The following is a 25,290-nucleotide window of genomic DNA, read 5'->3' as shown; positions in this document are numbered from 1 at the left end:
ATTCTATGATTCTATGATTCAAAGTACCTGTTGGTTTAGCTTTTTCAGAACAAGCCCCACTGTACCTAGCAATTCTGAAGTATAGGCATGATAATCCTGCAAAGCTGACCTGTAAGTGTCTGAAGTACTTTAGTCCCTCCAGTTCAACATTCACGTCAGACATTACATGCTATTCAGGAGCCTAGCAGGCTCCTTCATAAATAGTTAAGGAAAGTAACAAAGAAATAAACTTTTCATTCAGCTCTTTGCTGCTGTCTATCATAATGAAGCATGAAACATGGAAAATGTGCATCTTGTGCCAAGGAGCCAACTACAACAAATGAGAGCCCAGCAAAGGAGTTAATTAACCATATAATATTTGTATTATCCACATAAGTGGATGATAACAAGGATCAAAACCAGGAAAATCTTACATTCCAGTTAATTTGTAGTTGGCTGCAAAAACTTTAAAAGCATACTTATAAAATCATTATGATTTTATTCCTGATTGCAGTATCTTCCTCTAATGTTCAACCCTGTCCTAGAAGCACGCATTTATTATAGCATTTCCAAGAAATATTGATGACACAGTTGAAGTCATGCCACCTGTTTTGTTACCAGGAAAGTTGAGCCTGCCTGCTCAGTACAGACATGTGGAAGTACTAAGTAAGGCTTAATTAGTTCAAGAGGAGCTGAACGAGCAGATCCAGAAACTTCCATACTGCCTCACATTTATACACAGTGAGTCAGATGCTTAACAAGTGCAATTAATATTTTATATAAGTGCTAAAAAATTTCACAAAAAAATACTTAAGTGCCAGACTCCAGAAGACTGGAAGTCACTTACCTCTGCAACTTTAAGAAACTCTGATACTCTGGTCATTCGAGTAAGAAATCGTTTGTAGATTTCAAGAGCATCTTTACATTGTCCCTTTTTCATTTCAAAAAATTTCTCTAGAGAAATAATTTGGCAAATTTCAGTTAAGATATCTTACATTAGGTCTGCATTCATCAGTTTTCAGGAAATTCACGTTTCAAGAATATTGCACTCCATTAACATTTTTCTACTTAGACACTAATCTAGTGGTGTTCTTAGTCCTTGGCAGAATTTAGAAGTTGGGCTTGCTGAACTGCTAATTATAGACTGGAAAACTGCACCCCAACCAGCCATAAGCTTTGTGTGGGATGTAAATCAAGTTTTTAAAGATAAAAGGTAAACTAGGTGTATTTTAACTACGGTAGCTACTTCAAAATGATTAAGGATACTTAAACATTTATTGATACCTCTTCTTCCAAGTTGTTTTCACTGCAAAGAACAGTACTTTTTCCTCTTGAGTAGCTCTCTGAAGTTGGTTCATGCCTCTTATGAAGCACAACTGCCACATATTTCAGCCTGAATTTAGGCTTGAAGTAGCAGCAGGCAGCGAAATCTCAATCCAATTACTATGCCCAACACACTTCTATCTGCTCCATAAGCCTCCCATGCCTGTAGTTTCAGTCAAAACACCTGAGACCAACTTTTATGAAACCACCAGAAAGCATCGCAACACAGATACAAAAAAAACCTGCCTGAGCTTTAGAGCTTGGGAATATCTTTTTTGCCTGTTCAGTCTCTGTAACCTGTTTCTTCCTGTTGCAGTTGCAGCCACAGTTTTAAGTCAGTCATGCTGGCTAAGCAATCTCAGTTTTTAGCTGTCTTCGTAGACCAGCTGAAGTGCTCACAAGTTTTAGTAGTTGAAGCTCATTTTCTACATGGTCAGTTATGTTTCCTGCAGTTTATGGCAACTCCCGGTTTTAGACTCCACAACAAAGCCTTTTGCAGGGACAGCTGAAGGTGTGTTATGCTGATCACGCTAAGCTGTCTCAGCTTCAGAACAGGCTCACAGCCTCCTATAAACTTTGTAGGCTGACAGTAGGTAGGGTTCTGGAAGGGATCCAGCTTTGGCAGTCACACTTTCAAACACATCAGGAATGTTACTCAGGAGTACATTACTTCACATGAAGCTATCACACAGCATATGTACCAGAAGAATCTGAGCATCTTAAACACACAATCAAACAGCAAAAGTTGCTTTGCTAACCTTGCAGGACATATTATGGAAGCTCACAAAGCACTGTACATTTCTTCAGGCACAGGAATGCTCAGTACCTTTAAGTAGATCTATGTACAGTTTTAAGGGCCTACGATAATCCAGCCTCAGATGAACACCAATGTAAGCGGTTATGGATTAAAGTTTCCTCCCACTTCAGAATAGAATAGTAAAGAAAAATCTATGAAGTTTTCAAAAATTAAGGGAAAAAAAAAAAAACCTGAAGCAGATCTGAAACATGTTTTTCACTTGCTCATGATATGTGAGACAAAGACACTGGCTTACTTACCTAGTAAGTTAATAACCCCATCATTGTAGCAAGCAAAAAGTTTTATAAGATCTTTAAACAGAAGCATGAATGCAGCATTTATGACACCATTTGTCAGTTCATTTGGATGAACCTACAAATAAAATACCAGTTATTTACAGCAGATTTACTGAACGCAATTAGAAGTTTTCGCTTGCACCAGGTATGTAAGCTGTTATAGAATCAAACACTGAATGCAAGCTTTCACATAAAGAAACCAAAGGTTGTGGCGAAGGGTTGCTTTTTTCACCACTTCAAAACAACCCACTACAGCAGAAGAGTATCCCCATCAACAGTAAACATCTTAGTCTTGAATCCTTCACCTCTCACAGAGGTGGTAAACTCCTGTTTTTATGCTCAAAGCAGATAAATAATCCCACCAACATTCATAACAATATTACACTGTAAATATATTATAGTCACTTATTTCTATGAATTGTCTAGATTAAAGTTTATTCAATCCTGCTTACAGCTGAAAACCTGAAGGTTTTCAGGAAGCCAAACAATGTACATGTGATACTTTAATGGCTTTTTCTCTCCCCTCAAAAAGAAGTTGGCTGCCAAGAGACAGAAAAAAGATACTTCAGTCTCCTTCCTTTGTCCATTTCTTCCTGTCACTGATGCAGAAGATGACAAGTCAGCATTCCTCAAGAGCCCTCATTTCCCATGCTGTTCCCCTACCCTCTCTACAAAAGAAATAATAGAAGCTGCATATTTTTTACATATAGGAAACGGCCATCCTTCACATCACTCGACTTCAGTGGGATACTGAAAAGGGTACTTTCCCCACATAATGGCATAATCGGTAAAGCATTACCTACAAGGTGAAATGTTTTAATTACAATGCAGCATTTATAAGCCATTGCCCAGTGTAAATGTTGGGTCAACTTCAATACATACATCGAATTCAAGTAGTGCATCAATTTGTTCCTGCAATATTGGCATACTCTTCAGTAGCTTTTCAGGAGCCATTGTTCTCATTACACCGTCAGCTCTGCAAGAGGGAATATAGATTAGAAGCCATGGCATTTCCCCTCTTCCTCTCCCCAAACCGATTTGTTGTTTGAATTTAAGCTTAAAGCGGCTATAAACCATTTTGAACATTTGGACCACTGATCATAGAATCATAGAATGGTTTGGGTTGGAAGGGACCTTAAAGACCATCCAGTTCCAACCCCCCTGCCATGGGCAGGGACACCTTCCACTAGACCAGGTTGCTCAAAGCCTCATCCAGCCTGGCCTTGAACACTTCCAGAGATGGGGCATCCACAGCTTCTCTGGGCAACCTGTTCCAGTGTCTCACCAGCTCCTCCATGAAGAACTTCTTCCTGATATCCAATCTAAACCTCCCCACTTTCAATTTAAACCCTGATTCTCCTGCTTACCACAACATCACAAGAGCTGGCATGGAAAATACTTTGTTCAGCCACCTTCCCTAACAGCAGGCCAAGAAGGGTTTTGTGCAAATTAAATGCAAGAGATTTATCTCTTTATGAAAGGAGGACCCAGAGAGTTTAAATAACTTAACCAGAAATACTGTCACAGAACTACTCAGTTTGTTATGAATAACTAATGACAACTCATTGCTAAGAGTACTTTCTCATGACATGTCTGTGGTCATGGAAGACCAAAAAAAAAACCTCTATAGGTTTGTTTTTTCCCAACCAAGTGCCAGAATACATGCATGCCAATACAGTGACAAAATAATCATAGCAATCTTTGCTTACAGCTTCCATCCTCAGAATTCTTGGCTACTAATTAATCCCATTATTCCTTCATAGCACTTCCACTGACTTTGACCTGCCTTATCCGTCCTGAACCATTACTCCAACAGCACCACACAGCAGTTATGAATATGTAGCATTCCTTAATTGTCGCTCAGTCTTACTGCAGTCTTCCACACATGCCCATCTTTATCTCCGACTAGCACAAACCTGCACAACCAACATTATGTATTGCCCTGTTCTGGCCACTGACAGGTACAGCATCTCCTCTCGGGGAATGCATACCACCATTTTTACTCATTTTATGCTATACTCTAAGGCAGCAGCTTGTTTTCAGCACCAGAAATAACACCTGGAGAAAGCCTTTCCAGGAACATATAGCAAGGCAGAAATAAAAAGATTCCCAGGAGCTCAAACTTACATCTATTTAACCTGAAGTGTTTGAAGGCACTAGGTGACAAAGGGAACTTAAGATGCTAGCACTACAACAGCCTGCTGGATCAAAGCCTGCCTGAAATACCAATCCAACTAGCTACGAGTCTTCATGTCAAAAACTTCTTAATTATTCATATTCCAGAAAGGCTCAAGACATGACTACTTGGGTCCCCACTGTGGGAATGGCATCCAGCTACACGACAGTTTGAGAAGCAGGAGAGGAAAGCCTGGCAGCAATGCATTAACAGCTCAGAGTCCCAAGCTGCAGAATACACCAGAACTGCCAGAATGAGCCTGTACACAACTCATGATTACTAGGAGCATCTTTAGCATGCAGTAAATTAAGCTGCACCTTCAGTGGGTGTTAAGCCATGTTTTCTGTGCTTCATGAGAGAATCTGGAGCCACTGAAGTCCCAGTTAGAAGCGTCAGAGACCAAAAAAATGTTCTGATAAATATCAACATACTACCGTGGGCTGGGTTAACTTCTTTGTTGTTGTTGTTTAAACACAATCCTTGTGGGAAATAAAACCAGCAGTTTACAACTTTATTCTGTTCAGATTATAACTGTTTGCTGTGTTGCCTATTAAGAACTTCAGGTGTCCACTTCAGTTTTCCCTTGTAATCAGTCATTTTTCTTATGGAAAGGGTCTGGACAGTAATGAAACATCCTAAATATAGTTTCAGAGTGTTTTCTTCTCCAAATCCTAAACACAGTCATGCTGCAGCACAATCTAGTAACAACCAGATTTAACATCTAGTACTAAAAGCTCCTAGCTCTGCAAGGCACCTTACTTTACTCTTCAGTATTCGCCTTACTACTAGAGTCTTTCCTCTCCTCATTGTACAATTTTCAACCCATTACAAATACTTAAGAAATCCAACCATTTTGGTGTTTCACTGTGGCTAAACAAAGAACATAAGAACTAAGTCATCTAGACACTAAAATTAAGCATAATGCCACAAACAAGATTTTCATGGGGCAGGCAACCCTACCAGTTTACACATCTAAACCTTGCTTACCCTTTCTTCACTCTTGCAAAGTCAAATGCCATTTGTCTGTAGGAAAACGCTTTTTCATTCAAGTATCTACTGTAACGCCTTATAAAGGTGGACATGTCATAACCTGCAAAAAAAGTTACATATTTTACATTTAATTTTCATACTTGTTTGGTGGTTCTTTAGTAAACCATAATACACAATCAATAGGCCCTAAGGTTATGTGACCTCTGTTCAGGTATCACATCTTCCTGTTTCTGAAGAAAAAGCGTTAGTGCTGCACCAAAGTAATCTACCATCATCCTCTGCTTCCCACAGATTCATCCAATTCAGCAGTGGCATGGTTCCAGGGGAAACCTGATAGTGGGTCCTACACAGTTATGTGGTAACATTATTCAATAGTGAAACTAGTTACCCTTCTATTAACAGGGAAAAATGCCAATTTAACAAAAAGTTTATACTTTACTAGTGCATGACATCCAGGATAAAGATTGATTTCAACTTAAATACTCCCACTTTTTAGGTATGTGAGTCACTCCAACACTTACATCAACCTTCAAAATTCCCCTGACTAGGTTTACTAGAACAAAGAAACTATGATGGCATTCACAGAAAATAGTGCCTTCTTTGAAGTGTTACACCAGAGATCTTCAAGGCACACGAAGGTACAAGCAGCCTCAAACTTGAGTGATCCTCAAGCCTGTAAGATTTCTGAACAGTTAGTATTAGTCTATCCTTCAAGTATATCTTTCAAAGTTTCTTCCTCTAAGCTACAAAAATGTGTGCAGAAGGCAACTCATCCTTCTCTTCAGCACAAGTCCCTTTTTGCTACCTCTTAAAATGCACACCCCTTGATTTGAAAAATACAGTCATTGACTGTATTTTTCCTTAATATCTCTCAATATTACATATCTCTGCCAACTCAGGCTTAACACTACCAACTCTGATGCCTCATTATCGAAGACACATTGTTGTATTATCAATGAAATTGCAGTTTAAGTTGAAAGAAAGTAGCAAAGAACACAAAAGCAAGCATTTAACAGAATTCATTCTTGCTAAATACCAATATCTTTGAACATGCATAGCATGTTTTGCTTAGATAAACACAGTTTTAATATTTGCTTGGCTTTGTTCCTGCCCTGTGTTACCATTTGTAAAAGATGCTCAAGTCTTTTTGGTATCACAACTCCATTGAGAGATAGTAACATGGAATTGCTTCCATCTTGCCCATTATTGTAGTATTCCTGCATTCTGCAGACAGTCTACAAATATTCTCTCACTGCTGCTGAATTATAAACTTTTTATCTGTTAAGTGAAATAACATTCACTAATAAAAATTCACTAATAATTCCAGAGTCAAAGTAGAAAAGCAGACATGGTAAACTTTAGAGAGAATAACTCCTTAATTTTTGTCTAGACCTTTTAAATGCACTACTCGAAATCAAAACAAGCTAGTTCTTTTGATGCCTCCCCCAATTAAACACTTGTATCAACAATTCCTAAAAATTGTCCACAAGCAAAGTGACCATTTAAGACTGCGTAAAAAGAAAATGAAAAAAAAAAAAATTTGAAAGTTACTTCATTGTTAACTCCCGTAACAGTTACAGAGATGGTGACCTAGCACTGATTTCAACCAACACCTAAGGGAGTTATATAGTTTCACCTCTGGAGGAAAAATTTTGCAGGAACTGAGAAACATTGTTATGAAGTTGTCCAGCAGTTGACTTGAGCTCCTGTACTCACTGAGTACTTATAAAAAGGCTTCAGTAGCACATTTTTATATTATTTGCATCTCATCAATGAAGGAGCAAACTAATAGTATCTTATTTGCCATCTTGTTAAGATTATAGACACGGTTAGGCTTACCATGGGATCCACTTTTGTCCAGAAAATTGCTGAGATTGAACAATGTGTTTCTAGATGCCAGGTACTGAATAAATCTCTGCAACACAAAGTAATTTTCTTATCACAGGTTGTGTCTGAAGGCTTTGTCCCTCCTAGCAGGAAGATTACCAGTCTAACTCCACCACACATACATGAAAACCCAGATTTTTGTTTTAGCCTGCATTACCTTCCTCAAAACGATTTTCATCCATTCAGATTAATTAGGTTTAGCCTGAGTCACTACTAAATACCCTACTGTATACATAAAAATAGATTCTGTGCAAATACAAACCAGATTGTGGAAGGAGCAGTAAAAATGGTTAATACTCAAAGAGATTTGAGGAAGCACAAGATTTATCTGCTTGCAAAGCAGCATATCCAGGCTAGTTCCAGACTTTTCAGTCCAGCAGCCCTCACTTTCAGCCAAGCCGAGGCCCTGTTCTAATAACAAGCAGGGCCCACATCAAGTGCAGGGACTAACAGACTGAAACAGTTAGAGAAAGCAAATCAGAATACCGGTCAAAACTTGGAACAGGAAAGTAGGACAGGAGTAAAAATGTATGCTGTGACATTGGAGAAGTTTATTGCATGAAAACTCTTTTTATACAACCAGGGAGGAATCGTTTCACAGTCGCACTAAAGCCCTCTATGCTTTATGTTCTTACGCAGCCACGCCAGTCTGTACAGGTCAGTAAAAAGCAAGGGCAAGGAAGCTGCAATCCAAAAGGTTATCAAGTTGAATTTACAGCTCTAGAAAGATAGTAAAACTCATGCAGAGAGAACAGCTATTTGAATGGAAGTACACATGTGCCAGAACACCAACTTTGACTGTAGTCAAAAAGTCCCAGGTAGTCTTTAATCCTGAATAGCTCTGCTTTCAGAGAACACATAAATTGTCAACATCCTAGAACCGGCTGCTGCCTGCTCTTATGCCATGGGTTTGTAAATGAAGAGGCAGATAATTGGCATGCCTCCATCTATGTTGGTAACGGTAAGTTTGTTCCCCATCAAGAAACATTCTTGCCCTTTGCAGTCAGGTCCTTACTGGTTCAGAAGAGATACCTTTGTACTACTACTGTTTTTGGCTCGGAGTTTGCTCGGTGCCAATGTGGTCTCAAGAGATAAGCTGATGACACTTACCTCATTGCCATGAACCATTAGATGATGCGTGGTAACTAAGGCTTTAAATACGACCACCCAGCTACTATTTGTTGCGCGCTCAAAAAGCGTATCGGCCATCTGAGGAATATTCACATTTGTTTCATTAGTTGCTTGGATCAAGTCTGTAAGAAAGAAGAGGAATGTGTTAGGTGCTACAAATAAGACAAAAAAGTTTGCAGCATGGCCAAACTATCAGCCCACCAGGCTGCAGGCCATGGTTGTGACAAGTAGCAAGTTCAGAGGCTACGTTCTACATTAAAAAAACCCAAACCAACCAACCAAACAAAAATCAACCTGAGATTACATTGGTACATGCTGACCAAGACTGATCTGAGCCTTTCGTCCAACAGTACTAGCTTTACAGCAATTCTGTCCTGAGCTATGTCCCTATCTTGCTCCATCTTCATCCCAGATGAAGGGTACATAACCCACATGACTGTACTGCTTGCGGATTTTCAAGTTAATTGTGGCAGTTCACTACCTCTGGGTTAGAGGAGTAAGTATTACTGAATTCTTCTCTTACAGGTAACAGGTCAAGCACACTGAACTTAGTCACATCAGCAAAAAGAGGTATCACCAGCAACAGACACTCTAGTCATCTCAGAGGTTAGAATTTCATCAGCACGCTACAGCACACCTCTTGGGAGTCTCTACAGACCTAGACAGCAGAAGCGTGCGTTCAGGCATGGATTAAAGACCTCTACAACAGTAGGAAAGGCGACAAGGACAGACGTTAACTTATACTGAAGCGTAACAGTCTTCTACAAGCAACTGCACCTTACACAGACAAAATAAGACAGCAGACTGTCTCAGGGAACAAGAAAAAAAAAAAAAACAGCTTTGTGTCCTGTACATTAGGAAGGTGTAGACTTGTACAGGAGAGTACATGAAATTATGTACTTAAATCAGACAGTAGGGCAGCAAGCTTTCCACTAGCATCTACATCCCACATTTACTGGTAGGATCTTTGATTTACTACATCACCTGTTACCTACAGACTCTTGCTAGGCAGCCAGCAATTACCTTCTACAAGCTATTACCTATTTCTGAGGCACAGCTGGAAACTGCACACTGCAACTGCATGACCAAAACCCGGGTGATGCCAGACACAGCCCTAGCAAGACTTCAGGAGATGACTTCATGCAATACAAAGAGCACAGAATACAGAACCAATTGTAGCGTTGAGGCTTAAAGTTTAAAGGTTTAAGTAGAAAAAGTTAAAAAATAAAAGTTTAACTACTAGACTAAGTATTATCCGTGTTACTAATGACAACACTCATCTTTTACTTTCCCTGCGAGGAAAGTAGTAATTGTTAATGATTCTCCACATAGCTATTTCCCACCCCCGTAAACTAGAAATGTTCATCCAACTATTCAGGTCATTCAGTGATGACAGATATTCTACCCTAGAAGCAGACAGGCTATTCTGTGACTGATCCCTTGCACACCTAAACTACAGGAGTCTGCTGTAGACACTACAGACTCTTCAGTCCACCTGGGCAGCAGGGTCACCACTTCAGACTTGCTTTCCCTTCCCAGCACAGCCCCATATAATAGAGGGCATTAATGCAGCTAAGAGAAGAAAAGTCAAGGTTCAGACTGTTGTGAAATTACCCATTCTCCCTCTGCAGGGCAGGAAAAGTCCAGAGGACAGGTCTGTCTGAACAGACCGATGAGTCGCATCCGCTGCTGAGAACCACCTGGTGTGTTTAGAAACCCACACTGCTGTACCAGAGAAGTTTAGGGAGTTTTAGGGTTTTTTTTCATTTTGTTGTGGGTTTTGTGTTTGGTTTTTTTTTAATTCATGGCGAGTGATTTTTAAGTTTGTTGGTTATTTTTTTTTAATTCTATTAAACAGACTCATTTGAGAAATCTATAGCTCCGAGTCAAAAGTCTGAGAACTGCAGACCTCATGTCTGAAATAGTCTTTTGTAGGGGCATAAAAGCTGAGTGTTGTCTTCAGTTTCAGGTCAGTGGAATGATTTTCTGTAATGAGACAGAAGACAGAAAAAATGTGTGATCTGTTCAAGTTGTTGTTTTTAAGATGTTTGTTGTCATGGTGTTTTTTGTTTTGGTTGTGGATGTTGGGTTTTGTGTTTGCAAAACACTTTCTGAATGTAAAGTTAACTTCTATACCCTCAGTAATACTACCCTTTGAAGGCGGCAGTTCTGCAGAGTATTACAGTAGTAAAGCCATGCTATTGAATGACAAGCACACAGAGCTCCAACAATTCCCCTTGATCTTGTTTTAAGAACATTAATTTATTCTGTACTGCTGATTAATGCATTATAGAAGGCGGTGGTTTGTAAAAGCCTAGAAGCAAGGAGCAATGGCTTGCTCACCATTTACTCCAGTCAGAGTAAATGCAGATGATAGCATTTATCCTTAGTATATGGAAACGTGCATCAAATTTGCAAGCTTTTAGTCCTAAGGATCAGCACGTAGCTCACTGTGGAAGATGGGTGCTAGAAACTGTGTATTCCATCGGTGTAATGTTGGATAATGAAGCCTCAGGAAGTCCCCCCACAGCAATGCTGGCTACAAGGCCCTGCCTATACGCTGCTGTAGCACCCCCTTCTAAAGCCACTCAGTCACGTCTGCCTCCTCTCCAAACGGCTGGAGGGTACAGCACCTCCATCTGCAGCTCTGAATGTTCTAGAATACAAGTAATTACAGTGTGCCGAGTAGAGAGGTATGATTAAATTTAAGCCTACTACTTTCAGTGCACAGAAAAGAATTAAACCACACGTGAAGATTTTATGTATCATCTGAGGGGGAAAAATAAAAAGAAAGGAAATGGGGGTTAATTCTTGCAGATCTGTTTGCCATTAAGTCACACCACGAAGTCAAGGAATTCAAGCTTCCTGGGTTGCTATTCCCAATACCAGTCTCAGCTTAACCAGCAATCATCAGCATCTGGAGCAACTCAGAATCATAGCTAACTAACCAACTTTGAGCAGCAGTTTGGTGGCTACGCTGAATTTTAAAGTAAGACTTGGCAAAAGTAATTTGCCTTCAGCGTGGTAGGGAAGAATAGGCAGAAAATCTAGAAACCACATTTTGAAAAGATTCAGACATTCAAACTTAGTTTCCAAAAGAGAGAATGAAGTTCAGAAGTAGCAGCTGAAGGACAGCCCACCAGAAGCAATATGCAGCAATTTTACAAAGGTGATTCTGTTTGGGGTACACAGAAGCAGCACAAACAAGGATTAAAGGTACCTGAAGTTTCTGCTACTGTAGGCATCCACATCAAGTATACTGACAGTTAATCCCCAAACAAAAGCAGAGCTCAAATACAAATTCCAAGTAGAGTAAGAAACCAGGAACTGTACAGCAATAGCAGCCAGTGCTTTTGGCACGACCTTCACACAAGTGGGGAAGCTGGAGAATGAAGACCTATATCCTTCATTTGAATCTGTTCTACTGTGGGACTAAATTATAATTACCAAGTCACAGCAGATTTCTCCCATTTTCTCTCTTCACATCTTGCTAGCTGTTATTTTGAACACTCCTTCAGTCTAAAGGTCCTTGTTTATATTATACACTTAATTTGGACTTGAATATACTTTTCTAGTTATGTTTTCAGATGCAAAACTATGCACACAGAAGGAATAAATGGTTGTAATTTCTCTGACACCGTAACTTAAACCTATACACCAGCCTTTAAACTCTTTGAATAGCCTTTTTTTTTTTTTTTGACTCAGCCTTAAGATATCTGCAACTTCTTCAGGCAAGAGAAGCAAGGCTAGAGTATGATAAACACCTTCATTAATAAAAAGACAAACCTGCCAAACTGAGGAAGATCAGTAGAGGGTTCAGTGAGGAAGAAAAAAAAATGTTAAGACACCTTAGTTCTTTGTGACCTTTTAAAGAGGCCATTAAAAGATATAACTAATGTTGATGTTTGTTAAGCTCATAAGGTAAAAAGAGAACAGTGAGAAAGTTTACTGTCCTCAGAATTTCAGACTTCTTCAGTCTCATTAAAAACTACTCTCTGCCTTGAAAGTTTTCTAAATGAAATAGGTTCTACAACACTTGAAAGAATCTCTCTTATTCCTTTACATTTTCAAGTTGTATTCTGGATCAGGGCAGGTTTTTTTTTTTTTCCCTAGTTTGGTTTTGTTGTGGATTTTTCACCCGATTGCATAATAGACTGAACTGGGATTCCCCAGTTCAAAGTCAATGACTGACAATTTACATTTCAGTATGCAAAGAAGCAGCAGCAGAGCACAAGACCTTTCTGTTCAGAGGCATATTGGTGCCAATTTAAGAGCAGCTGTCTTTCCAGGTTGATTTAACAAGTAAGCCGTGTCACACATTCAGTTCCTAAACTTTGCCAAATCTCTGAGAGTAAACCCCTCACAGACCTTCCTTATTATTATACTGAACACCACAATACCCTTCACAAGTTATTGTCCTGGTTTATAAGTATTTAAATAACACTTTGAATCTACACAAAAGGAAATGCAGTATTGTTCCTAATCCAGGCTAGTCAAGAACAGAAAGTAGTGGCTTAAAGTAAGTTTTAAAGCCTCAACCAAAGAAGTTAAATAGACAAGTAACAGCAGAAATCCTTCCTTGCATTACACAGAAGTGTTTTGGGAAGCTCCTACACCATTGTGCTAACCAATGCAACAGCTAAACTTCCAGGTCTACAGAAGACTGACCACAAAACAGTACTGGAAAGCAGAACAAAGTTACTGGTTTCTGCTTCTACAGTAATTGCTCATGAGAACATTAGATGATTTTAATGTTGTTGGCTTTAACTATCAAGCAATTCCACAAATGAGAGTAGGGAATTCATCTGTGGGGTTAAAGTTTACCATCTACTCTTTTCACCCCCATCTTCACAATCATCCATCGTAATCTGGTTTTCATCATCTCCCCAAGCAGAACAAGTCATGCAGCCTCCTTCTTCCCGCCCCAAAGTCTACCTCAAGAGTTACTACATCTCACCTTGACCTCAGCAAGCCTACCCTTATCAAAGTCCAGCATCTTCCAGACATCATGTATGCACTTTCATGCCTGTGCCAATGCAACAAACCAAAACACAACCTTCCACAAGGCACATGCTCTCCAGGTACTACAAACTTTCCCAGTCATACAGCTACAGTGCAAGTAACAAAAAAAATAGGGGGACTGCTACCTCCTCTCTCCAGCCTCACTACACACACCTCCCTCTTCCCAAACATATCTTAGACTCTTGTCAGGACAAATATTTGCTGCAGATGTTCAATTTTGAGAGTTAGTCTTTGAACCACACAACTGCATCCCACACCTAGACAACCATTTGTATGCAACTTTTTCCTCTCCACCTACTCATAGGCATACTCATAGTACCAACAGTATTGTGTTTTGCAGAAAAGAGTTTATTCTTCCCTATCAACCACATGTAGAGCTTGTGGAGAGACAGGGCAGATGACTGAGTGCCAGCAAAATTTCTCTTGAAGCTTCCTCCAATTTCTCCGAGACTTGAATTAGCCTTAGAATCATCTTATCACACTACTCCTTTTTAAATAAAACAGCACACCACTTCCTGTATCACCAGATACCTATTTTGAAAACAAAGCTGAAAAATCTACTGCATATATACATTGCTGGCTTTTACTCCAATGCACTTTCATATGGCCTGCAACCCTCCTTCCCCACCATGCAAGGTGTTTGGCTTTAAGACATCTGCAAAAACCACCCCAGCTCATTAGCATTGAACCAGTTATGTTGGATTTGTGTTCCTTTTGGTCCTTAATGATTTATACATATGGCTTTTCTTCCCAAGAGGTTCAAATGCAACTGTTTTGGAAAAGGGTAAATAAAAGCCAACTGTCAGGTAGTCTCCTACTGAATCTGAAAAGGTGCAGCTAAGGCAGCTGCTTCCCTAAGTACTAATAATGGGGGAGAAGTGTGATTATAATATGTTAAAATAATTCTTGCCATAAGCAACTCCAAGATGCATGAACTATTAATACTTTTTTCTTAAAATTTACCAAAAAAACCCATAGAGCTCCACTGACTCGGGGGAATAATGATTTGCATTACCTTTAGTTTTTACATTTCAGTTTTCTCTTTGAGGGTAATAAAACTGAAAGATGACATTCAGGCCAGCTGCAGAAACTCAGGTTTAAACAGCAGTCATTGGGGTTTTAAGTATGGTCTTTAAGACCGCTAATTATTTATATTTTATGGACAAAGTCTGAGACACCCGTGATCCAACTATTCAGAAGAATAAAAGCTTCAATTTTACTCAGGAATTAAGTATCAGGAACAATAGAGCCGTCACCCAGAAGACAGGCTACACAAACTCCCTAGCACAAATGCACAGCTACACTCGAAAAGTAAGGATTTTGTGTTTTCCACAGCAGCATGGGGTCATTTACTGTAATCTCTGCACTACAGTGTTTTCTAATCAGCCTTCACATGTTGGGCTGATCGTACACTCCAAACACATCTGGCAGAAAGTGGTAATCAGCTGAAGCATGGTACATGAGCTATTTCAGTTGCTGCTGTCTTTTTTATTCTGGGAAGAATGAACCCTGGTTAGTGCTTTCCACCCCCAAATGACCTACATTCCTCAGAAAACTATTTGTTTTTAATACACTTGTAGAAGTGGAACTGTCGCTTGCCTATCAACTCTGCCCAGAACAGCAATTTGTAATCCACTACAGATCTCAATGAGACTCAAAATATATTGAAAGCAGCCTGACGTTTCAGCTGCACAGCTTAGCTGTTACACACTGGGAATATGTAAAAACAATAGGGTGAGGATGAGGCAGCGTGCAAGCAACTTCAGTGACATGAGCTACAGCCTGTATGCAAGAACCAGGTCAGTTGAGTAGGCAGGCTTAGCAGCTGACACAGCCAACCTTCAGTATCACAACCATGGTCTGTGTTTTTCCCACTGTCTCAGTCAGATTCTTCCAAAAGTCCAGCTATTTTGTCAGTGGACATCATGGGACAAAGCAACCTTCAGCAGGGTTGGCCTGAAAAATAACCAAACAAGGCCAGAGGCCGTGCACGCTGTCGAGCTGAGAAGCCACCAGAAGCTTAGCCTGGGCTGGAATTCCTAACTGGGAATGAAATGCCGACTGTGCAGACAATCCTGTTGAAATCATGAACGTGTCTGTAGGAAAAGGAAACCAAGTGCAATGCAAACCTGTCCATACTGTCAGTGCCACAGTATGACCTCCGAGAGCCATACTGAAGCAGTTGCAACTGAACATTAGGTACTTTATAGCATAGTTACAGTAATTTCAATCCATTCTGTCTCCTATCTATGCATCTATAATGCAACAGAAAGATCATAAAAGTTAGACATATGCGAATGCTTTGCCTCAAAACAGGGTGTTTTGGCTTTTTTTTTTTTTTAAAGTGTGTGTTTTTTGTTTTTTGGTTGTTGTTTGGGGGTTGGTTGTTTTGTTTGGTTTTGGGATCTCCTCATGGTCAGATGGAGCTTTACTCTCTCCTTACCAAAAAAAAAAAAAAACAAATAAAATATTGAACCAAATGTGCAATTCTTTTGTGTGCATTCCCCTGTCCTACACTAGTTAAACAGAACCCTTTGCTCCTGCCACACATACAAGTGTGTTTAAGTCTCAGAAATCTTGAAAAAACTAATGTCAACTGCCAGTAGACTTCTCAACATGAGCCTGCAGCCTTTCATACTTAGCTAATTACCTGATATGGCAAAAAAAAAAATGTTAACCTCAATCAAATATTCACCTGAGAGATGGAAGGTGCAGTTAGGGCTACTAACATTTAAAAAAAAAAAAAAACCAAACCCTGACAGTAGTAAGCTGCTATCTAACAGTTCAAAGTCACCAATGCCTCTGGAAGAGGAGCTTGCCACTGGCAGTGGAAGTCTATCAACTTACTGATGAGTGGGGAAGTTGGAATCCATCACACAGGCTCACATCCAGGCAGCAAAGCTTCATGCAGAGTCACATCTGTAGCCTGGAACACCCAGAAGTGTCAACTGAGCTCCTAAGCACTCTATGTAGGTGAGTGTTGAAAGGTACTTTCTCATAATACTGCCTAAGCAATTTCCAGCTTTCTGCTAAACAAGTAGTTCTTCAAACTCACCTATTCCAAACACAGCAAACTTTGCCCATTAATACTCTCGCCATTCACAAAACAGAGCAATTTGAAGTTTAAATCAAGCTTCGCAACACTGGACAGCTACATGGCTTAGAATGAAAGATCAGAAAGTCACCGGCAAGGCACACATCTGAAAACAGCATTCTGTTTCAGATGCCAGGAACAAAACATCAGTCATGATAAAATGTACATGTTTTCAAACTTGAGCACACTAGATATGCTGACTTCCTCTGGCTTGCTGCCCCATAGCAGAATCTATGTTCTCATATAAATAGGTTTAGATGAAGCTATAAAACTTCAATTAAAAGCTACAGGCACAATAACCATACTTTGGATTCCGGAATCATGCAGCAAGATCCAAACCCAAGTCTCCATTCAGAAAGGTTAGGTTTTAAAACTTCAGGGTTGCTAAAGAACTGATGCAACGATATGTTAAAGCTTGCATCTATATTCGACCTCTATATAATGAGGAACAGCAGCCTTCAGAGCCAGGCAACAGGCCAGCTGGCTTCCTGCTTTCGTACACGTTCTACATGCTCCGAAATGAGAAGTGAAAGGAAGAGTCCTTTTAAAAACAGTTTGAACTCCCACTTAAGTGTGCTTATGTGGGCTCCTCAATGATGTGTAAAGGTGTATGCTCCAGCCTGTGCAGTCCCGCACTGCAGCAAGAAAACCAATCACTGCCTTATTGAGGAGCTTCCCCTGAACTTGTAAACTTGCATACATCTTAAGAACGTGGGCGACAAGTCGGCATGTTTTATTCATGCTTTGAGCAGTCATGTCTTCCTCTCACTTCTATGAAGGACTATTTTAAAACGTTCTGTAAACTACCAGAGAGACTTGAGAACTGTAACAACACCATGCCAGAGGCACTAGGAGCCTGCCAGGCTCTGCAGGCTAACCGCTGACCATCTGCTATGGAAGCACCCGCTGCCGTTGTGTCATCCGCGCTCATGCCAAGCCAAGAGTCAGTTTGAAGTGACCGACGGACGATACTGCCAGCAGTCAAGCCACAGTCTTGCCCCATCTCTTTAGGACAGCAAAGTTTAAGACACTTCCTTGAAAAGACATGGTCCTTGGTCCCTTAAATATATGGTAGGACAGTTCTAGCTCAAGTGGACACCAAATTCTCCAATCAACCCTTAATGGTGTTCCACATCATCAGCCATAACCTAGTCTCCTAAATACCTAGAAACAACCAGCAAAGAGCATTGCTTTCTTTTTCATTCCTTCTTTGGGAAAGTAAAGCTACCTTAGCAAAGCACATGGCTCAACTGTTCTTTTAGAGCTCTGGGGCCCAACTACAGCACAGGAGTTCCTGCCAACATGCTTCCTACCTGTGGTAATTTTACATACTGGCTTACAACCAAGAAAAGAGTTAAGTGCCACAAGCCAGACCCAAGCTGCAGACACATCCTGTCAGCAACTTGCCATTCTCAGTACATATCAGAGGCAGTGTGTGCTTTCTTAGTGGCCTTCAAACATGATCATGCCCATGGACTTGCAAAATCCCATCTACAAGAAATACGGTAACACATTTGAGTTTTATCAATAGCTAGAAAAAACAGGCTCTAAGGCAGACAGCAGAGTGGCACACTGCCTCAGCTCAAACGGACAGAGCACAGATTACATACACACACAACATTCTCACAATACCAGGACTGCCCAGCATCCAATCCCTTTCATTAAGCTAAGTTAAGACACAGATATAATCTAAAACAAAGCATGAGATCACATTATCCCAGTCAGGGAGGAAGAACAGAAGGGTATTAAGACTTGGTTCGTCCAGAAATCAATGGTAATGCAGTGCACTGCCGTTTCCTATGCTGTACCTAGGATGAAGCTGCAAACCTCTGGCGCCCATTGGATGATGCCATTTGCCAGCAGCCTAGAAAACACTGTTCTAGTATTCCACCTACATTCACAGTGACATTTCAAGGCTGATGTCCTTCTGTGGCACTAGTCCAGATTGCTGGTATATTCCCTCTCCTAGTGGACTACAATTCTCAACTGCTTCAGCAAATGTGTTTCACAACCTGAAGAGAAGAATTTTTATGAGCACCAACAGCTTACTGGCTACCAGCTATGACTGTTCAATACGCCTCTGAGCCCCCCCTTGCAAAATTTTGTATTGACTTTCAGTGTTTTCAACCAGCTCTGCAGAAGTAAACATGATCAAAATAGCAAGATTAAAATTATTAAAAAGAGTTTTAAGGGTTTAGCACACTGTTTGCAAGACTCCAGAAAAAGCAGACTTAACCATACTCCGCAGAGTGACAAGCCAGCCTCTGCCAAGTATTCAAACTGCCTTCTAGCAGTTGCCAACATCTGGTTTATTCAGGTTTTATTTAAGCCACCAAGCTCTCATCCAAGTAATATTTCAGCCAGTAGAAAAATCAAGCAACCATGCCGAGTCTGATGGGGTGGGATACTCCAGTATCAACTTACCAATGATGCTTCACACTGCAATCTCGCTGGTACTGCTGACTCAGGGAAACAAAAGTACTGCTGCAAACCCTGTGCTACAGATCACTGCCTGCAAATCTACTGGGAAGGCTCCTTGTATCACATCGTTTAGCTGGAGTTCAGGATTCAGCCCCATGCTGGATGACCCATTCTTTTGGCACACTAGACGTCCGGAGCTGAGATTCAGATCCTGATTTCCTGGCTTACTTTACTCCTTGCTTTTTACTTTTTGTGGTATTTGAACCCCACTCTCCAAGCCAGGCAGAATGTTGTTTCTAATCTGCATGCCATGTGTTGAACCTTGGGGATTCAAGTTTCATCAGACACTCATTGGTAAGTACTGTATTTCCCCAGGCACATGCCAGAACTTGTGCTTTTCCACCCTTACAGCATCCTCATCTGTGCCTTGAAAAGAAGCTCCAAAAAGGAGCAGACCATGTTAACTTAATGATACTGTTGGGTACCACTGACTCATCTTTAGACTACAGTAAGACTAAGGGAAGGGATATAATGTCACAAACCCCACCCCCCCACACTTTTTCCCCACTCCCAGAAACACTGGAGCCAGCTCCTTCAGCAATACCATATAAAAAAAATGGAAGTCAGTACAGCAGAAAGACCTGACTTGTCCCAGAATTTGTCATCTATGACCTTGACAAAACATGTTTAACAAAAGGATCTTTATGACTCTTTAAAGCTGACTAAGAACACATGCCTTCAGCTGAAGAAAATCCAAGAGGAGGGAGGGCAGGACTAGTCAATCTAGCTTTATCAAGTTACACTGTTTGGATGAAAGAAAGTTTAATATTACACTGTCTACCCACTCTTCTCTTTCTTCATCCTCCCTTCCCTTTGCTTAGGCATTGTACCATAAGAAACACAGCAATTCAGATGCACAATATAAGTGATCCTGCCCATGTTTCAACCTTTGCATCTTAACATGAATTCAAACTTCTACTCAGCTTCAAGTATATTTTGAAAAAAATCATTAGTTAGCTAAGTCTAAGCTTAATTAAAAGGGCAGCCTTCTCTTGGTACACATGCCTTGAAAATAGCTTGGGGTCGGGGAGGGGGGAGCTGAATGTTTATGCCATTGAAATATTCAAGATCAACTAATATAAAAAGACTTATTAGCTCCATTTACCTATGACAGACATTCTACTCCTATTCAGACCTACACACCTCCAAATGAAGTGAGTCTTCAATATCGTTTGGGGGAAGGACATGGGAGAAGCCCAAAGAAACAGTTATTCAACAGAGACTGATGACCAGCCTTCACACACAAAAAAGTGCTAATCCAATAGCCACTAATGAATGAAGGAAAATAATTGCTTGCTTGGACTTTTTTTTTTTTCAGGTATGAAAAATTCACTGGGGTGACAAGGAGGAATTCACAATTTAGAATACACCCAGCTGTGACAACAAGAAATAAGACACTGTATTACAGCTGATCTTCAATGCAAACTTTTAAACAAAGTCAGTTCTCTCATATGTGGAAACTGTGACAAATTACTGCAATACAAGATACAGCGAGATATACAAAAGTAGTTTCATTAGTGAAGTGTGAAGGATTACACCCAGTCTAGACAGGGACTTCGTGGCTGGCAATTTTCTTGAAGGTAGTTCCACGGCCGTAAAGACAAAGTGTCACCTGGACTGCAGAGCAATGCAGTACTTGTACATCTGTGCTACTCCCGCTAGTGAAGGGCCTCAAGTGCCAACAGACTTGGAACGCTCCCCAAATCACTGCAACAGCAAACCATTTCCAAAATATGCATCCAAGTTAAGGTTAACAGTCACTGAAGCCTAGTAACTCAAGGTAGCTCTGCTGACCCCTACCTCAGCCGGAAAACAGAGACACAGACATATTCCTCAGGAATGAGATTGAGGTTTCTAAGACCAACCTGTGGGATCTAGCAACTTCTTCTTTACTGAGCCTAGGAAAAAAGTTTAACCCATTGACTTTGGTCAACAGCCACTTCTGTTTCAACACTAGAGATCACAGCTATTCAAACTTGTTAGGTTATCCCCACACTTTGCAGGAGACAAAAGTGTCCACATAAACAAAATACTGACACCAGCCCTGCAGCTCAGATACCAGCATGAACTAAATTGTGCATTTCCCTTAAGAGCCTTTGTTTGTCAGCCAAAAATACACAAAATCAGACTTGCGATGGAAAGATGTTACTAGAGATACAAAGCGTATCACCACAGACACAGAAAGTCGAGTCTTAATCTTCAACTGCTTTGTTTCCACATTTCATGAGAATCTCCCAGCTCTTGATCAACCCCCTGGAAGGGCCTTCTACCTTACGAGAACTATTTTGAAGTAGTAAGGAGGCACCACATGGTCTTTTTAGAACACACACACACTCCAGAACCTCCTCTTGCTGCAAAGCAATTCACTCAACAAAACAAGTCAAGGAAAATCCCAGCCATTTTCATCATTTTCAGAAACGGGAACTTGTTATGACCAACTGTAAATGCAACAACCTCACTGGTTTCTAATTCACTTCCCTAAATGAAAGCCTGATGGTCTGTTTCTCAGTGAGATCCTTTATAAAAGGAGTTGGGTTCAGATCTGCCTATTCCTTCCTCCTCTATCATGTATTTTAACATTTGAAAGTCATTATTTCCCTTCTCCCTGTTGATACCATCAGAGTCACCCCCATTCAAGACTGGAAGTTGACTTTTACTTGCCCCACACAATTAAACCCTCAGAGATGCCTTAACACATCTTTCAGAACAATTCTGAGGGTGGACCTTCCATGCTGGGCACCAGGATTGCCCTCCTAGTTGAATTACCACAGCTCACAGATCTTTAACATGGTCCATATATGTCATTCACCCACTTCGCAATGGCTCTTCTCACTGCAGCAAAATCAAATTGCTAATCCCCACTTCTCCTTGGAAATGCCTCCCTCGCTTGCTGTACCTAAGTGCAATTTATTTAACACAACATGGGTAGCTGAGGGAGATAAAGTCACCAAAATGATACGGCTTCAAGGCAAGTTTGTTAAGTCCAAAAAGGTCAGAGCTCTTAATGTGCCAACAGCAATGCCTTGCCCCAAACCATCAAAGCATTCTAGATTTACGTTCCTTTTCTCCCCACAGGGACTTGGAAAATGCATTTATTGCCATCTGGCACTACCTCCCGCAGTTGCTAGAAATTCACTAATATGAGAGCTGGAGTTCAATAAAATGGTAAATCTTGCTAATGAGTATATGATAGCAACCTAATCATACGTCAGTACTTCTTTAGGTGATGAGCCTGTGCAGCACCCACAGCTCATGCCAAAGCACAGCCACGCTACCACATCTATGTTAAACCCTGCGCTTGTAAGCTATGCAAGTACAGAAAACCATACAAAAGTAAACACTTAGCAGCTCAACTTTTGCTCACAGAAGACATTAATTCTGTTCTCCCTTCCTCACACCTTTGTGCATGCAGTCATACCCAAATCATGCTTTCTATTCCTCAAATTTTCTTTAAGTAGTACTCACTAAAAAAACAAACCCCAACCCAACCGAAAAAAACCAACCCAACACTCCACACCTTGTCACCTATCATTTTTCTATAACCCTCTGGAACTAACATCTTCTGCAGAAAACCTATGAGGACAGGCATCATGGTGTCCCATCCTCACAGGACTACTTAATTCAGGCTAAAGAATTGACCTCTCCATTTAATTTACAGAGCCCAGCTGCTACACAGGGCAGCAGAAGACAGGCTGTGTGACCTGACACCTGGCCACTAGGACACTAAATAAAGTTATGGAGCTCCCTAAGGACACAGAACCCCTCACCAATACTACAATTACAGCTCTGCATCAGGCATCGCTCCAACCATTGCCCTCTTGTGCCTTAAGTTTTAATCATCTAAATCCTTCACACCTTGACCCAAAACTTATCGTAAGGGATTGGCAAATTTTACTTCTCATTCCCTTCTAAACATCTTCAAAAGCTACTTATCCAACTTGAAATATAATCAGCCACAGGCCTCAGGGGTACCTCCACCTAGCAGTACCTCCTACATGCATGGTGTTGCTCTTACAGAGGACGGACTTTTAATTTACTTTCTCATTACAAAAATATAAGGCCCATTTTGGCACTTGTTCACAAGACATACATCAGAGCTCAAGAAATTGCCTAACAGTTCATAGTTCTGAAGAGACGCTTCAGGTTTAAGAGCCCAAGAATATTTTTTCCTCTAAAACATAAACTTTAATTCCATTTATAGTCCACAATTTTGAACGTGCATATTTCCCACCGAAAAGATTCTGCCTTTAACGACACCAGTTAAACTCTCAACTGTTATATACAGCATGAAAAATAGAAGGAAAAAATTATCAGGTATGTTACTTCCCAGGAAACGGTAATTTCTCTTCCTCTTGTGTGCCTTACATGCAGGTGAATATGAAGTTGCATGGAATGCTACCGGTTTCCAACTCTCCCATGCTTATTTTCTGAAGTAGTAGTATTAGCGCCAACATCCAAACACAATCCCTTTCCAGACCTTAATACAGCACTGGTAAACTACCTCACTTTAATCTTCCCTATTCCACACAGTACTTTTATCTATATACACACACGTGTGTATGCACACACACACAGCATGCTTTTAATCACAAGTTAGGCCTTTTTTTTTAAGCTAAAGCTTCCACTAACAGATACAGCAGGACTGTCCAGACGCAGCCCACAGATTAAGAAGTGACGACAGCTACCAAACAGCAATACAAAAGACATCAGTAACTAAGATGATTTTTTAAAATATGCAAGAAAACAAGAGAGACTACATGATACCAGGATAGACAATCTATTTAAACAATGGTTTAGAGTCAAGTCAATCTCCAATCAATGTTGCTGAAGTCAGCATCTCTTAGACATATACAGGACATATAAATACAGGAATATCTATATATACTGGAAGACCAACATGCTGCTTGCCACTTTAGGGGTTAGCTATGAAGTCATTAGCACTGAAATCTGGAATTGTTTTCCAGAAGTAGTACTACCTCCTTTTAAGAAGCACAGCATCATCAGAATTGTACTTTCATGCACCTGCACCAGCATTACTTCGTAATGGCCAGCAGCCAAGAGACTGCTTGGTATAAAACCTGCTGATCTTAACTAGAAAATGTTTCTTAGCATGTCCCAAAAAAAGGGAAAACCACTTAATTTTAGATATTAAAACCTGCTGTTGATCTACTGAGTTTAATCCTGGACAGAGTTATTACTGGTAAAAAAGGCCAATTAACATTATGCAGTTAAATTCTTTCACCATTCTACTCTTTGATGTCTCCAAGCAGAGACTGACAGTTGAGTGGGTTGAAAAAGAAATAAAATTGTCAAGACAAAACAACACTAGCTCATTGTTTTTTAAGAAACGCTTTGACTTCAACCTTGTTTCATGCATCAACTAGCTAATGCCAGTCCAGAATAGATCATAAATCTTTGAGACAAAGCTACAGCCATCTTCAGTGAAACACAACGCGAACCATCAGGCGTCTCATGAAGTTGCTCTCTGCCATTTGGGACCTCAGCAACAGCCCTTAAACAATCTGCAAGCGTAGTGTTATCTGAGGGCCTTGCCATTTAAACACACCACCATCTCCACCGCCTGCCGTGGAGACGGCCACACTCCCCCGGGGGTTTGGCCAGCTCCAGGCATAGCTTTACGCCTCTGCCTGGCCTAATCCTGACTGAAGCGGGCAGTGACAAGCGCGTGTCCCTTCGGCCCTGAATCCAATTCCCTCCCCTCTTTCCAAGCCTCTGCTCTGCGAGGCGTGCTTCACGCTGCCTTCCTGGAAAAAAGGCGAGAGGTCATGAGGGGGTGGAAAAAAAATAAAATATGGCCGAAAGAGCAGTATTATGCAATAAGAAATGCAATAACAACTCATCCTCTCCTGGAGCTTGCAAGGTGGATTACAGCAAGTGTGACAGCCTGGCGGCTCAAAGGCCCTCGGGAGAGGCCCGCGGGCAGCCTCCTGCACCCCGGGTCTTCGCCGGGAAGACAAAAAGCGAGGGATGCTCACAGTCCAGGTGTTTTTTCTTGGGCCCCATGACTTCATGCGTGGTGGCTTTGCATACGGCTCTGGCGACGGCCGACCCCGTAACGCTGTACTGAGCAGCTGCGATGCGATCCGTCAGCGTC

The 25,290-nt window shown here is 40.8% G+C and overlaps 1 protein-coding gene across 1 annotated transcript; it reads right to left on the bottom strand.

Annotated features, from left to right (window-relative positions):
• Nucleotides 1–826: 826 nt before the first annotated feature.
• Nucleotides 827–25,284, bottom strand: LOC104507656 (clathrin coat assembly protein AP180; the record flags this gene model as incomplete). Its single annotated transcript, XM_010149004.1, has 7 exons — nt 25,172–25,284; nt 8,558–8,700; nt 7,400–7,475; nt 5,558–5,660; nt 3,277–3,370; nt 2,359–2,470; nt 827–933 (listed from the first exon to the last, which is right to left on the bottom strand). Coding segments are annotated over exons 1-7 (663 nt in total), but the record flags the coding sequence as incomplete, so codon positions are not given.
• Nucleotides 25,285–25,290: the final 6 nt, after the last annotated feature.

This window comes from Eurypyga helias, unplaced genomic scaffold (assembly GCF_000690775.1).
Source record: "Eurypyga helias isolate BGI_N326 unplaced genomic scaffold, ASM69077v1 scaffold23973, whole genome shotgun sequence".
Lineage (NCBI taxonomy): Eukaryota > Metazoa > Chordata > Aves > Eurypygiformes > Eurypygidae > Eurypyga > Eurypyga helias.
Note: the sequence above shows the minus strand (reverse complement) of the source record. Positions and strands in the feature narration are given on the sequence as shown.